This window comes from Mytilus edulis, chromosome 5, assembly GCF_963676685.1.
Source record: "Mytilus edulis chromosome 5, xbMytEdul2.2, whole genome shotgun sequence".
In the NCBI taxonomy this organism is placed as follows: Eukaryota; Metazoa; Mollusca; class Bivalvia; order Mytilida; family Mytilidae; genus Mytilus; species Mytilus edulis.
Genome location: NC_092348.1, coordinates 71,702,698 through 71,720,376, shown reverse-complemented (window position 1 = coordinate 71,720,376; position 17,679 = coordinate 71,702,698). Strand labels below are relative to the sequence as shown.

Genomic DNA, 17,679 nt, shown 5'->3' with positions numbered 1-17,679 from the left:
CTATTCACCCGAAAAGAGCCCCAAATATGATATCATTTGGGGATATACCGTAAAAAGTGTGAGTCAACGTTTAAACAGATACAAAAAGATTCAAATGTAGTGACCTCACTATTTAAATACTAATGTATCTTTATACTATACTATACTGTATGATAATCCATTGCTACTGGCTAACCAAGGTAAGTAGTGTGTACTTAAAACTTTTTAAATTTAATTTAGCAAAATATATCAAAAGCAATTAAAAATTTACAAATTTGGTTTTACTGTCGAAGAAAATAAATATTGGATGTTGGTATATATGTGTATATATGCAGTGCATATGCGCACTGCAAAATTTTAGCAAGATTGATTTTAGTGCTATTATTATTATTTTTTTTGCTATTTCAAACACGTTATTATTAGATTTCTTACAACATTGGCATTTGAAATAGTAAAATAATCGAAAAGAAGCTGACATATATATAAGATTAAAAAAAAATAATTTAATAAATCTTTATCAATTGAATTATAATTGATGTCCATCGTTCTTGCTAAAAGTGGACTTTTGACATACAAATTAAGTAACTGTTAAAATTTAAATAGAATAATGCAATTTTTTAAGAAATTTGATTTATTTTATAATAAATAGATGTGTTCACATTCAATTCTCGGTAATCTTGGTGCAATTCAAAGTGATTTGTCATATTTCGTATACTCACCCTTTTTATTTCATTGCAATTTTTTCTTTATTTATTATCAAAAAAAAAAAATATTGTTAGATGTTTTCTTCTTTTCGATTTTCAGTTTTGATATTTTTCTTATCTACTTACTTTTTTTCTCAAATATTTCTATCTGCGATAATAGTCTAAATAAAAAAAAATGTATTTTTATGAAGGCGGTCATTGTTTTTATTCTCTCTTCGTGTGCATATAATTAATTCTATTTCACATGCTATGTTGATTTTAAGCATATAAAATGTTTTTTTTTTTTAATTTGAACTATAAGCACCCTCTTGAAACTATAATATAAGTGTTGCGTCCAACCACAAATTTAAGATGTTAAATTATTGCTTCCGTCAAATTACTCACAAAAAAGCATCTCTTTTTTATACATGTATTTTGCGTGATAATTGCCTTTTTTAAAGGTTATATTTTGTTTAAGGGGGAATTAAAATAGAAAAATATATTTGATCAAAAATATGTAGGAACAAAAATATCAAACATTTATTTATTCAAGTTGCTTTTGAAGTGAAAAGCTGAAATGGGTAATAATCAGCAGTATTATGGATTTCAATGATCAGTTTTTATCATTGAAATTGTCCTTTATCTAGTTTTTTAATTACACTGCCTAAGTGATGATAACTTATTCTTCCTTAATCTATTAATATGAAAATGAAGGTATTGTTGCCGATGAGAAAACTATCCACCAAAGACGTAAATAACAACGGATCGCCGAACAGGCTTTAACAATAAGACAAAAATATTATTTTAGATTTTGAAATAATAATTAAGCAAACATAAAAACTAAACATGGATAAATTATCAAAAAGACACTTCCATTATTATTTTGTAGTTGCTAATATGCTTTTTTAGCCATAGTTTTTATAGTCATGCAATTTTGGTGATAATCAGAGATTGACTTTTAATGTATTTGCAAAGTCCATGCGATATATTTAAAGTATGAAATTATACTTAGTATGTTTTATTCTCTATGTATCCAAGAATGGAAAGATGCATATAAAAAAGTGTATACATACTGTTGACTAAAATATTAACTGACTGCCAAACTAAAAAAAGAGAGCGGGAAACAACCTAAGGTCACCAATGGGTCTTCAATACGGTCACCTTCAATACAGAGAGAAAATCACGCACCCGGAGGCATAAAGTTTCAGCTTGCCCCTAAACAAAAATATGTACTAGTTCAGTGATAAACGGGTGGTATACTTAACTCCGAAACATATAAAAGAAATTAATATAAAAAATCATACAAGCATAAAAGCATAGCAAACACAAGAGGCCCAAAGTAGGTATACATTTATATATTTTTTTCTCTCCTTCTTTTGAAGAAATTATACTAAAATATTTGATTCCATGTGCAGTTCTATCATACTATGGTACAGTATCCGATAAAGAAAAAACAATCTGTGAAACGATAAATCTTAAAAAAATTTATAAAAGCACCAATAATTTAATAAACACAATATTTTATGTATCCTTAGATATTAAAAAAAATAATAGATCTCACTATAAATATAAGAATGTGTGGTATGATTGACAAAGACGCACGTTTTTTCAAGATACCAAATAGCGTCAAATAAGATACTATCGCTCACCGAACGGCCTTCACAAATACATGTAGGCAAAGCATAGCAAACAAAAACGGTTCCACAAGTGTACCAAATATAAACCAATACAAACGAATAAATCGCTTGTTTAATTGCAAGTAGAATTGACCAATTTTAAACATAATTTTAACCATGTTTAGGTACCATTTAGTAGCACGGCACGTATCTGCATTTACCCAAGCATTGTGTATGCTTCAACTTTGTCTTTGAACGTTCCTTATAAAAGAAAAGAACAAAATATGGAACAACGAAAGGTGTGTTTTTATTTTCCTATTTCACTACGGGAGGACTATAATATTAATACACATAGGGAAAATTAGGGATGCAATTAACCACGTGTTTTACACAACTTTGGCTGTTGTTTAATGTCATATTTGGTTCTGCACAGATGTTAAATTTACTCTCGTCAGGAACACTCAGAGTAAACAAAATGAACTTTAAATAAGCAATGTCAATGAAAATAAAATTTCAATAAATCATTGCCAATTTGAAACATTGGACTGTTGCGGTGGTAAATTTATTGACCCCTTGTAATGCTTACAGTAGTCATAATCAGACCAACTGTGAGTATAAATATCACCAGCAGAGCAGTTAAAAAGTACTTTTCAACTATTTAAAGATGAAATTAAAAACTTTTTATTTGTTTAAAAACTCAAGAAAAAAAACTATCCAAAATAGTACACAGTCATATCAAATTTCGAAACAGTATTAGTCCGAAACAAGCTTAGAAATAATTTCCTGTAATTTTCAACAACAAAAAAAAATCACTCAAAAACCCATTCTAAATTGTTTATTTCCTTAAAATAGGACCTTACAAAAATAAATCTCAAACTCCTCTTCCTGAAATTCAGTTGATATGAATGAAGATTAAAAAATTATGAAGGCTTCCGCGGAATCTTGCGTCCCCACAGGCACTTGTCTCTGAAAAAAAAAATCCAAATACCATTTACCTTAATTTTAAGAGACAATTGCCTGTGTGTGTCTCACCAGTGATTGATACTTTTAGAGTAAAAGTGCAATTTTGCCTGTAAAAATCGAGTTTTTTTCCCAGATAAATATGGACAAATAAATATAAATGTTTTGGGTTTGGTTTGCTCTGGATACTGTGGTTTTTTTTTTTAACATAAAAGCTTCTGTCCATCTTAAGCAAAATTCCAATGAAGGTTTGACAAAATTATTCACCTAGACTGAATCTAAATTTTGGCATTATTAAAAGCAGTAAAATAAGGAAACATTAATATAACTTTTTTCAATATTTTGATCTGGATACTGTCTTTTAGTTATAAGAAAGCTTCTTTCTAAATTTCATAAAATTCCACAAAGGTTTGATAAAGTTATTCATGTCTGAAAAATGTAACCGCAGACTGCACCTAAATTAGGGAATCTAGGATTCAAAATATTTTTGTTTGTCATCTGCTTTACCCAAATATTTTGTCCATCAAAACAGGGAACAGAATATGTTTTAAGGAAAATAACACACAGCCTTGAAGTAAATGGTCGTTCCCTTAAAGTGTGTACGGGGAGACATTTTCCTTGCAACAGGATACATATGATCCTCTCGGAGATCTCTGGGAAATTTGTTGCCTTTTTATGTTTGCATGGAACGTAGCACTCCGCTTTCATTATGCTATTGATTTGACGTCCACAATCTATAACCAGATGTATTTGCATATTGCACAGTCAAACGGACACCAAAATTTAGCAATAAGGGTTTTACTGCCAGAACATGCATTGAAAGTCCAGGGTCGTATATGAGTTAATTCTAGCATAGGTAAACAATTTCGGCGTGATATCGTTCTAAATTTGAATTAATCAAACAATAGAAATCGACTAAAAAAATCGAAAGGTTAAAGAACATGTTATCAATCAACTTAAGCGGTTGCTGGGTTCAGTATTTGAAATGAACTTTGTCTTTCTTTGACCAATTCGAATTGTTTAAAGTCATACTTTTGAATTGACAATCATCAAATTACTTTCGATTTTATTTAATGTCAAAGGTCTAAGCTTGTTTCTGTCATTTCCTGTTATGTCTGTTTGGGTTGCTCTCACAATTTTGTAAATATAACGGAACTATGATGTATATGCAGTTGTCATACATTTGTGTACAAGAAGGTTAAGTTGTTCACAAAACCATTTTAACCAATTATTTTCTTCTAGTCAGGATTATGGCAGTCTCTTTATTAAAAATGTTAATATCGTTTAGCGTTTGGTTTTACCATTCTAATTTCATAGACTTACCCCCTTTTTTTAAAAATTTACCATGGAGTTCGATATTTTTTTTTTCAATTGTTGTTAACATTACACAGTCGTGTTTATATTCTATTTATTTCTTGTAGTACAGTTATAACCATCAAATGCAGTTTCTTGATACTTATATATTCATTTATTTTTTCTTTAGTGTACTTTCTGGCATCAGTTGTTCACTGTAAAAATCGCAAATGTTTGTTTTCTTTAACAGCCTCGAAATGGAAAACAAATTTACATAACACATTGCTCATCCCAGATGCAACTTTCTCACGTCCTCGTCTGTAGTGACGACAGTCTTTGAAAATGACCTTCAATGATCGGTTGTTGCCCTTCTTCAAGCTTTCTTTAAAAACATCATGGGTTCAACAGATACGATGTTATTTTACTATTGAATCTGTTTTGTTTTCAACAAGAAAGAAATTTACGAAAATATATTAAAGTGTTTTGCAGACTGTATCTTGTAGTTTTTTTACTTTGATTTTATTAGCATTTTTTTGGAGTATAGGGTTTGATTTTATATTTGGTATCTCTGGTCTCTATATTAGGCAACCAGGAAATGATATTTTCCAAATATTTTAGATGTCGTGTTTTATAAACTGAATTTCTTAGAGTTGACTTGATTTTGACTGTTTTTTTTATTCCTTTTGGTGTACATGCTCCGACACGTTTTATATTTTGAATTTTACTTTATTTGATCTATATGTTATTCCTGAAACACTCGTTGTGCGAACTTAGTTTTCTGATATCATAATGGTATTTTTAATTATGTATTTCTAATGTTGTATTTCTAATGATGTATTTCTATATTCGATTTCTAATGGTGTAATTATTATAAACTATTGAAAACAGCTTTTGTGATGCTTGTATCATACAAATCTTGAAAGAAATACCAAATACTTAAAGGTTTCATTCTCAAATGAGATAACTATTATCATCGACATTTTCATACAGAAGTGAGGAGATGTGTTAGACAATGATACAACTTTCCACCAAGGACCACTTAATTTGGAAATAAACAATTAGGGGTAGGCGCATGACCTTTAACAATGAGCAAACCCAATATATTATTGTTAAATACATGTATACAAGGCTCTTACATCACAAAATGTAAGTTTTAAATTTCTCTGACAAGTTTAAATGTGTATTCATCAAAATGTATGTTTATTGTTTTATTAACCAAGTTTATTTCATGGAATTGAAATAAGGATATTTTTTGTTCTAGTTTCAATTTTAAAAGGGCATGACAGATGACACATGCACGTTTACCAATTTGACAGTTAAATGCAAAACATAACCAGACTAACTATCTCTCCCCAAAAAATAAATAAAATAAGAAATAAAGGGAAAAACAGTGGAAACTAAAAGAATAGGAAAACAACAATGTTAAGCAGAGATTGCAAATGACTTAATGAGAAACGAATGTCTAATTGTTAGGTCTTATAATCTAGAATCAACTTATTATAAAAAAGAGAGAGCTGTGATTGCCAATGAGATAACTATTCGCCAGAGTCCAAATGCCATGGGAATAAGCAAATATAGGTCACCGCATGACCTTTAATAATGAGCAAAACACAAACCGTATATATCAGCTATAAAAGGTTAACATAATGAATAATCATGACCAGTTTTTAAAATCCAATGTCTTGCATATTGAGAGTATATAAGTCTACAATGTACATGTCACGCATATTTCGAATAATCTAAATACTTGAATGTAACCTATCTGACTTACTTAATCTTTTGTCAATTTTAATCACTGATAATTCAACAAGTATCGAATAATCTTGGACAGAAGTAATACTTTGTGGTTGTACATATTGCATATAATCTAAAGTTACATGTCGAATTATTCGCACTATTTAAACATTTCTTTGTTCTTTAGGTGTATAACTTGAGTTGTGTAAACTATGGAAAAATTGAACATATTAACTCTTTTTAATAAAGGCTTAAAGAGAAAAATGACACTTACAGAAATGTTAGAATTGAAACCACACACGAAGGTGTGCCAAATGATGTTTTAGTCCAGGAAAACATGGTCTATTTATTAGTTTAGTTTCTGTCAGTAAGTTAACTGGGTACTCTTAGATGGACAATACATTTTTTTCAATGATTTTGGAATTAATTTGATTTTCATAATGAGCAAGATAATTATACTCACATTTTTTGCGCGAAATTTATTCGATTTCGATTTTTATATTTTCGATTATTTATTTAATTGAAGACCAGTGAATTTTCAGAATCAGTTACATCTTTTTTAAACGTTATATAAAACTACAGTTCTCCGTTTGCTAATAAGTAAAACCTCCGTTCAAAAAATGATATACAGAAGATATCTTTTGGATGGGTATGCATACGATAAGTACATTGTACTATTGACTTAACTGATCAGCACCTCATCCTTAAATATTGAATAATGTAATTTAGGACAAATTGGTAGCTAGCTAGTAAAAGTTATAGTATGGTAACACCTTTTCTTACACAAAAAGAAAATGTTTCCGTTAATTTTAAATTTCTAAACTTTGCTATATTAGGGGAGATAACTCAGAAAAGGAATTATTTATAAAGAACTGAAAAATACAGAAATAATACATGTATCTAAATATAAACAGATGTCCTTACAAACAACGGTTTTAAAATCAAATCGGCAAATGATTATCGAATATTTATATTTAGAATTTAGGTTTAGTTAGAATCAAACTACTTTTTCAAAAGGGTCGATTTTAATCAGCCGTGATTAAAAAATACAAATATATGCTTGATAAACGATCAATCTCTTTAACAAAAGGAAGCAGCATTGAAACATTTGATTTCTCCAGTCTTAACAACCACATTTGTCACTATTAACACAAATACAAGTTGTGAATATTTATGGTCAAACAAATGGTCATACTTGAACTATAGATTCGCTTTAAAAACTTTGAGATTTTTCGAAATACTAAGGGTTTCTATCCTAGGTATATGTTTCCTTAGCTTTTTTTTCAGGGCAAAACCTCTCTAGAATTTTGAGTACTCAATGCTCTTTAACTTCGTACTTGATGGTGCGTTTTAACGAGTTGAATCGAGCGTCACTGATGAGTCTTACATAGACCGGCGTAAAAACTTCGAATCCATGATGAGTTTATTGTTTCATTAAAACGAATCAGTTATATATATATATATATATATATACTTTCCATTTAAGAAAGGGACAATCAAACTATATACATTACATTTATTGTCTCTCATTCTGGCGAAACCTTTTATGAAACTGATAGAAGAAAATAGTTTACCATTACATATCACCTCTATTTTATTTTCTTTATTGGCAGTTTGTGTTATTCTGTTATTCAGTCTTTAGAGGAGTGTTTTTATGCTGTTTTTCTATTCATTGTCCCCCCCCTCTTTTCCCCATTTATAGTATTGTTATTACAACATCATCAACAGAAACCTATCCTCATAGTACAAGTATCCAAAACAATTATTATGATAATGAAAATAAAGATCACAAGAACTCTTACCAAGTATTGAAGAGTCGAATAGTTCTATACCAATCTTACCAAAAAATATCGTATGCCTCGTTCACACTCGTATTGAATTCGAATCAAATGCGATTCGAATTCGCTAATCGCGTTCACACACTCTTCTTTTTTAATTCGAATTGATTCGAATTGGCTCATTCGGATTATCCAATTCACATTTGAAATGCGTTTTTGTTTTAAAATACGAATTAAAAGTCGTTAGGACAGTAAAGCGGACTTGACACGCATTTCAATTAGAATTGACGTTAGGACGTAAAACGTTTCGAATGCGAATTGAATAATTTGAATAGTTAATGCTAATCGAATTCGAATAACGTGTGAAGTCAGCATAATTTAGTTTGTTAGTATCTATCTGCCGGTTTATACACAAGAAGTCCTTTAATTCCTTTGGCCTGGTCATTTAGACTACTAACGAACAAAGTAACCTTTAAAATAGAGTCTGCTTAATTTTCAATTTCCATGTCATATAAATACTTTCTTCTAATTATAGAAATATTTCCTTCCCATGCATACATTTCACACTTAAAAAACATTTTCAGTACTAACTTTTGATACAAAATGCTTGTTTCCCAAAAATAAGCGCATGCGCCTATCCTTTATTTTCGCCAAAAAATCAGATGCAGAAGTCATTAATTATTTATAAAGAAAGACATCATTTTTGAAAATGCTGTTTATTTTGAATTTCATCGTCGAAAATCATTAGTAGAATATATTTTTTTAAATGCACTTAGTACAAGGTACCACATGCACTTATGATAAATGCCGGCCGATAAATGCTACAGTACTTTTATTTACATGTAGGTTCATAAGTATATCGGTATATCTATTTCACAAAATTAATTACTCGTTGTAAAAAAAAGACATGTTCTGTATTTTGATACTACTTTTTTTCAGAAATATAACACTAAAAATATGATATAAATAATCACAATTATAAAGTAAAGGAACAGGATGTTCATTATAGAAGTGTGTTGATTTAAATGTTTATTTATGTAAACTTCAGCACCATATTCCTTTCAAACTTGTAATTTATGAGATATATATGTTGAATTAATTATTCACCCAAAAGTACGGAAGCAAAAAAATAAATGGATTAAACTACAGAAAAGAAAAGAAATGCTCTAACCACATTAATATAATTTCATATATTAGAAAATAAAATGGGTAAGACCCTATCTTCCTATATTACATCAACAATAGGCCGATTTAAATAAACTTTTATATATTCACTCAAATTCACGATTTCACATTGATGTGTGTACTTTTAGGTTTTTAAAGTATTATGTCATATTTCTGAGTATGTATATAAAGACATTATAAATGCACGCGCGATTCAGGAATTTGATGTTAATCTTTTGTTATATATCGATTAATTGATTGATTGATGGTTGCTTAAAGTCCAGTGGCAAATATTTCATGCATATTCAGGACGAGTTTTAGCTAGACCTCTTCTACATGTTGTTTTTTATTTCCTGTAGTATGACCTAATTACACAGCAGCTTTTAAAAACAATAGTGATTGATCTTCGTCTTGATTAAGGTAGCACAATACAAAGATTTTTTTACTTCCAATCACTAACCTTTAAAATGCTGTAACTTTCTTATGAATGCACAAAAAATAATAAAAGAGGTATATATAGATAGATAAAAGATTAATCTTTTATATGAATGCAATATTTTTAATATGCAATCATTATGTAATCAATTATTATGTAATTAGTGGCAAAATCTCGGTCAGTTCACTTGAATGAATTTAGCTCTATCATCTCTCTAACTATACAGAAAATTTTAACAAAATCTTAATCAACACATCATGGGCTTCAAAAGAGTGTCTCAAATTGTCCCTATGGGATTCCATTCTCTCATAAATCTGTAATTAGTGTAAACATTCTAACCACATAAAAGAAGATAATGTTTAATTAGGTGTAAAATTTGTTCTATACATTCTATCTGAAATCTGAGACACCCTTTTGTAGATAATGGCCATAGGAACAACATATACCAAAATCAACCCTCTAGGAATACCTATGCAGAAGCTAATTTCATTTGAAAGTTGAAATTTTGTGAAAAATATTTTAGACACAGTTAACATTATAATTGGTTACATAATTGTTGCATAATATCAACATTGCATTAATTTGAAAGAGTAGTCTGTTAGCTATCCAAAACTACCACTTCTATAAATTTTCAAGCATTATTAAGAAAGTTACAGCATTTTAAAACTTGGGAGTTGGAGTTATGAAATCTTTGTATTGTGCTACCTTAAGGGGTCCTCGATGGCCTTAGTATAATTTGTCATATATGTATATATGCAATGTTGTTGCTAATGCAATAAAATAAAGATATAAAGATATAAAGATATAATTGATTCATCTACATATACAGTGACCTTAAGACTGTCAATGCTGTTCCAACCCCGCTCGTGGCAAGAACTTAATGGCTAGTACTGCCGATTTTCTTGCCGATGGTCGATATTTAGGTTTTCATGCTTTTTCCGCCAACAAAAAAACTGTGTGCAATGATAAAGCATAGTTTGCTGAAAGTGGCGTTAGACACAACCAATTGAACAATCGTCTTGACTTCTGTAGATTACTTTTTTCGTCCAAACATACTGTTGCTTTAAAATGTATGTAATAAACCAGAAATAACTGAACCAGTCAACAGATGACTCGCTTCTGCTTACCCTCCGATTAGTGTTCATTTGTTTTCCATTTAGTTTTAGTTTGACAAGCTACCTGGTAATGGCGGATACTGCAACAGTTACATGTATAGACATTTTACAATATATTATATATTTTTAAACAAAATGCAGGACGTAGTCCAAGTATCTGATTTAAAAATAACATTTAAAAAAAAACTAAAGGTTTGATTTGTTCCAGGCTATTAAACCGTAGCTATATTTGTCAATTTCTTGTGGATTTTTTTTTTTAGTGGCATTAAGGCCTGTTTGTGGCCTAAGGAAATACAGTTTTTAGATCTTTTTCAAATTAACACATTATGTTTGTAAATGCATAAAGTCAATAAAGAATTGCGTAAGATTTTTTTTTCTGATTTTAACGCCAAACTTACGTCATTGTATCCACCTTTTTCATGAAAACAAAGAAAACTGATGAATGTGTGAAGTTTTCAATCCATATGTCCTTTGTTGAAACATCGTTTGCAGTCAAGGAATTAGATAATGAAAACTTTATCACAGCTACATTGTATTTACATTATATCAGCAAATGTATTTAGCATATTTTTGGTGCGCACGTACTTTTCAATCCTTTTACAGTAAAAGCTGGTGAAAAATGCGTAAAAATTAAAAAAAATTTGACAAATGAACAGAATTTGTCAGTTTATTGCCATGGTAACTTGTTATGTGTGAATTTTGTAATTTAGATTTTAAACACCCTGTAAGAAGCTAAGAATAAACAACTTATTGAAAACATATTTTACTTCGTGTTGCTTAGTCTTTAGTTTTCTATGTTGTGTCTTGTGTACTATTATTTGTCTGTTTGTCTTTTTTAGCCATGGCTGGTCAGTTTTATTTTCGATCTATGAGTTTGACCTATGAGTTTGACTGTCCCTTTGGTATCTTTCGCCCCTCTTTTATATTATGCACTTATAATTGGACAAATAAGGGCCGTATGCTCCATCTCCTTTTTTAAAGTTTTGTATACCAATATAATTCCATATATCAATCATTACATCTAGATAAACATGTAACCAAAAGGTCACGAGACATCTACATTTGTATCTACGTTGAAACATTAATTTTTATATTTTTCATGTATACCTTTTTTTTTTAATTTTGGAACACACTTACCAGTATGTCTTATATAAAATTGAGCATTGGTAATTGTTGCACTCTTAAAATCGTGACTTAAATGAAGAATGCTCAACTTCAATCTTTGGACTGCTTTTTTCAAATTGTATTTTCAATAAAACATTAGGAATAATTATATGATAATATCAATTGAATTAGAAACTAAAAGAAGCTTTGTTTGCAAAACTAATGTTATTCCGTACAGTCTGTCCTAAAAAGAGTTTGCTTTTAAATTTGCACTTAAAGATTTGGGAAACCCTTGATATATTCTAAAGTTTTGGATTTCCAGTTGAGCTATATTTAGATTTTAAACAGTTCGTGAATACATTACACGAATCTGGGACCCTTAAAATCACCGAAGAATACCCAATTGAAGTATGATATAGGCGGCTCCAGTCTTCCTATATCAATAAACACAAACACCGACGTTATCACAGTCATATCTTTTTTGACATTTGTGATCACATTTGCGGTTTCTATTGTTTGCTTCAGATAATGCAGTAAATCGTTTACCCTTAAAATAAAATAATGAGGTGTATTGAAGCGAAATGACGTCTAATTTTCACAGGTGCATTTATCTAGGCCGAGTGTATATCTGAGCCTAGATAAAAAAAAACTCAGACACAAGTACACAGCTGTTGACAGAAGATGTGATTATACATGCACTTTTCTTGGTTGTTTATATATAATTCTACCTAAACGCTGTTGCTGGTGTACTTTGTATGTCCGATTTTAACACCTATAATAATCCATGAATAAATTATAATTATAGATTTCTAAGACAAACCTTTTGTATTTGTACAAACAGCCGATTACGTAGATGCAGACTATAAAAAGGTTTGGAAATTTATTAAAAACCAAAATCTTTCACCTTCCTGCTTGACGCAACAACTTATAATAATACCGGGTTTTCTTAAACATTTTAATTCTATTGTTTTCGACGATATTCATATCCTTGTCTAAATTTGTCAAGTACGTAATTCAGTAGTAATATAGCTACTGCATAATATTTGGATTTATTTCATTTTCATGAATTTCGAAAAGGTGATTTTAAGACAATAGTTAAAAATTAATGCTTTAATTTTTTATTTCATTTTACAGACAAAATGATAAGTAATATTGAGAAACGAGGAGAGAGTTGTAACAACCTTCAATTACCATACCTACCAGCGTTGTTACAAACAGAAATCGAGGACACAATGGCAAATCATAGAAAAACACCACCATCTTACGAGGAACATATGCAAAGATCACGGTCACTGTCTGGCGGGAGCAATGGTGTAGAGCAAGAAGATCAATCTAGTATACTAACAGACATCATGGAATGCATTGGTTCAGATAAACAAATTATACCTTCCGGGGGTAAGCTTTTTTGCACAATTATAAGTTTTCATCTTCGATATTCCTTCTGTTTAAACTATTAAGTTTATAAAATTGGACTTTTCAGATCAATTGGTAAATATAAAAAAAGATAGCCTACAGTGATATTGCTTCAGAGAAACCACAAACAAAAAACCAACTCAAAGAAAAAAAAAGGCAGAAAAATTATATTCAAACAAAATAAACAAAATAAAAAAACTGGAATGATTTATGTTCCTGTTGATTGACTTACTAAGATAATTATATCGTATTTTTTGCAATTTGCTATTGGTACACATCTTGACTAGAGTTGATTTAGAAATTTTGAAATTTTAAACAAACATGTGTATATTGCTGCCTTAATGACTTAATGAACCACACACTTCCTTTCGTTCACATGGAATTGAAATTAAAACTTCAAGCTATTGACCATTTCGAATTCATTGATAACATTTTTCAGTTATAAAAAAGTACATGTACTAGGTTTTATTTTTGTTTGTTCCTTCATTTCCGATCTGTTTACGTCTGAGTGATCATATCTGTCTGACAATTCATTATCACTTTCAGATAATCCAGAATTGATTGACGGGCCAAGCGCTAAAGAAAATTTGCAACAATTAGCATCTTTATTAGCAGGTATGTTTATGACGTTTATCCTTTATCAGTATGACGTAGATATTCTCTGAAAATAAAAATTAAAGTTATATACATGCCCAACTGTGCGTTGGCGTTTTAGTAATACAATATTTTCCATGTCAATGTAAGGTACTTCGGCGCATCTACAATGACCGATGGCATGCGCAATGCCGATTTTTTGTTTTATCTACAAAACGAAATAGCGATGATATCTTTTATTAATTTCTAATTTGAAACAAGTTTTATGATTCAACTTAACGGAGATAGTTGAAATGCAAAATTAAAATTATTCTTAAGACAGAATAACTGTATTCCCACTATTTGAAGATCATATTCTTTTGAAATTTCAAACACTCTAATTTTATTTCTACAACCATTTGTTGTTTCATTTTTTTTCATTGACTATGTTCTACAGTGTCCAATATTTGTATGATAGTTATTTTACATAATACTTCATAAAATTCTACAAACGTGTTAACCAAGTAATTTAGTGGCATTAAATAGTATATCCTGACAAAACTATAAAAAGTTTGAAAAATTAACCTCACACTTTATCGGAAAACTTATTTTTGTAGAGTTATCTCCCTTTGTCTTATATACCACCAAAAGAGTTACAGGGTGCATCCGTAAATATTAAGACTCATATCATTCTGAGCCAATATAATCGTAGCATGTCGATTTAAGTCCGCAACACGTTTTTTTTTTTAAATCTAGAATACTCACTTGCAGTAAAAATGAATCTGATGAGACTGTTATACATAAAAACCTTAGTTTTACTGGGTTCTTTAATTCACCATCATAAAATGAATACCAATGCGACTATCTACCAGAGACCAAAGGGACGACTGTAAACAACTTTTTGTCACCGTTCACTTTTCAACAACGAGCATGACTTGCATGGAGAGTTGTCTTATTAGCAAGGCTCCTTACTGAAGGCCTTACTTTGACATTTAATTGTTACTTTTTACACATATATAGTTACTTGGATGGAGAGTTGTCTAATTGGCACTCATACCACATCTTCTTATCTCTGTATTCATTTTATAATTTATTATTGGTTTTACAGGCAGTGGTCAAGTTCAGTTATGGCAGTTTTTACTCGAACTTCTAACAGACAATAAGAACTCTTGCTGTATTAAATGGGAAGGTAGTACAGGAGAGTTCCGAATGACAAATCCAGAGGAGGTCGCACGTCGGTGGGGACGACGTAAAAATAAACCAAACATGAATTATGACAAGCTAAGCCGAGCTCTGAGATATTATTACGACAAAATGTTTCTGACGAAAGTCCAAGGAAAGAGGTATACCTACAAATTCAATTTCAGATTGTTACTGCGAGCGAACAAATACTTGTGCGACGAGGAAAACTCTAGCGAATGTACAAGTAGTGACTACAGAAACTTTATTGAATCGTCCCCTCCCCCGGTATACAGTGCGCAGTCGTGTTTAGGAACAACACAGGATCATTATGGATTCAATTCTGTATATGGCAATCTTCAATCATACTCAGGCTATAGTACAAACTATTTACAGAGAAACTGGTGTCTACAAGAAAACCAAGGTTTTCAATATCTACCGGTTTCGACACAGAACAACTGTTTACCATAGCAAAAAATGTAATGTTTTTATTATTATGAATGCATAAAATTATGCAGACATTATATTGCATGAAAGTTTCCAGATGATTGTTCAAAGAACGATAATTGCATTTACCTAAAAAGGCTGACTGTTTACGTGGTGCAACAATGTAAGTTGAAAGCGAGTCTAGAGAGGACATCCGCTGGATGACGTGTGCAAATGGCAGTTTTTTGGCATCTAGTTTGATACTAGTCTTAGTTGAAATTCGAACACGATTCAATTTAGTCAAAATATTCACTTTAAAAAAGGATAACGTTAGTTACCAGAAATACGACTTAATACCAAACAAGTGCAGTTTACTATAACATGTATAAGCAGAAAACTTAACTGTGTTTCAAACTTTCAAAACGGTTGCGCGTGCAGGGTAGACGGGGAGATGTTGTCATGCACAGAAAATTCAGTTAGATATGATAATTATAGGTGTTTTCTGTTAGTGAAATAGTCTGTTGAAAAGATAAGCTGATTTCAAAAATGGTGCTCTTTGACAATTTTACATGGGAAAGATCAGTAATATTTTGATACACGAGAAAATGTTCACAAAAAATAATAGTGCACTTTTCCCCGGTATTGCCCACAATGCAATATCGTTTGAAAATGGCGTAGTTGTTGTAAAACAGATTGTGATTATTTTTTTTTTGTTTTTTAAGAATTTGCCTTTAACATGTTTAATCAAAGGATATTTGCACGAATATTGGCGAATACTTTTATTTGTAGAATAGTCAATGATATGTACTTACTGGTAAAATATTTTTCTTTTGTACAACAGTTCCCCAAATGTTAATGCATTACGCCTGTATTCCATATATATGTTTGTAGAGATATAATCCAGAAAGAGACAGAAGTTATAGATTTATAATCAGATTTTAGTAATGATGAATTCCAAGGATAATTTATGCAGTTTGTCCAACACATGCATACAATGTAGATGCAGATCTTCACTTGATACGATGTTGCAACACATAAAGTTGAGGTGTAAACCTCATCCAATACCTTACACAATTAATGACTATAAGTCTTATGTATAATAGAGATTATTCTTTTTTCATATGGCATCGGGATTACAACATGCTTATATGAAAAATTAAAAGGATATATAAAAAAGAGGGAATTTGTTTATAAAAGATGATTTTCGAAATTGATGTCGTAAAATTGTAGTTTGATTTAAAATAAGTATTGTCGGTTTCCGTACTCATGTAAATAATTTTGTTTTATATTTTTGCAAAAAATGAAATGAAAAAATAAAGAGTTATATATATTTAGTAAAAATTCGTTTCTGGTTTAAAAAAAACGTACGTGTACATTGTTTGTTTAGACAGTGACAGAAGGGTGTAAATGATATAAAATGTACCACACATGTAAGTTGATTGATATAATTGTTTTTATTTACAAGTCAGTTTCACATCATGATCTCATAACATTTATTGTACATTTTCATCTGTGTGAGAATACATTTTAAATATTTTCTTTACAAATTTATGTTGTCTTTGTACATTATAAGAGCCGAGTTTCTATCTTTCATATGAAACAATTTTTTGCTCCCATTGTTTGCTAGAAAGGAACAATTTACGAAGGAGCATGTTAAAACAAGAGAAAGCTGATTAACACAAACTTCATTACACATTTAATTGTTACATGTATTGATTAGAAATACAAGGAGGTGGTACAAGTGCCAATTTGACTGCTCTTTAACTAAGTCACAATGTGTAAAAAGTTAACCATCATAGGTCAAAATATGACCTTCAACAATGAGACTTGGCTTCATTCACACCGAACAGCAAGCTATTAAAAAAGCCCAAACAATCACTAGTGTAAACAATTTAAACAGGAAAACCAACCATAATTTCCAATCGCGGCAAACACGCTACCAGGGTCCACAAAAACACCGAGGCGGTTTCTAGTACTATTAAAAATGCTATAATCTTAACCTTGAAGTCTCAACAGGTAAATGATTTATAAACATTGTTATATGGACGTCATTAAGATTTGGTTGTCCATTACCATTGAATACGGACACGTCATGTTACGGAATTGTTCCAAATTATGTTTACCATTTCTCGTCAATGATGATCACCGAATGAGGACGATCACGGATTTACTTACCACGAACAGCACATACGAGGCATTACGATAAGCATGAGTTTTTTGTACTGC

At 30.4% G+C, this 17,679-nt stretch overlaps 1 protein-coding gene across 3 annotated transcripts in view; it reads left to right on the top strand.

The window, feature by feature from the left end:
- Window positions 1-17,000, top strand: part of LOC139524376 (retroviral integration site protein Fli-1 homolog) — a 29,131-nt gene extending 12,131 nt beyond the window's left edge. For 2 of the 3 annotated variants that reach the window (XM_071319143.1, XM_071319142.1), the window contains 3 exons: window positions 12,997-13,257; window positions 13,822-13,890; window positions 14,957-17,000. In XM_071319143.1, coding sequence (XP_071175244.1) covers window positions 13,002-13,257; window positions 13,822-13,890; window positions 14,957-15,498 — 867 coding nt within the window. In that variant the 5' untranslated portion in view covers window positions 12,997-13,001 and the 3' untranslated portion in view covers window positions 15,499-17,000. Of the gene's footprint in view, window positions 1-46; window positions 180-12,996; window positions 13,258-13,821; window positions 13,891-14,956 lie in introns of those variants that run through there. The other variant, XM_071319144.1, reaches the window with a different exon arrangement.
- The last annotated feature ends 679 nt before the right edge of the window (window positions 17,001-17,679 follow it).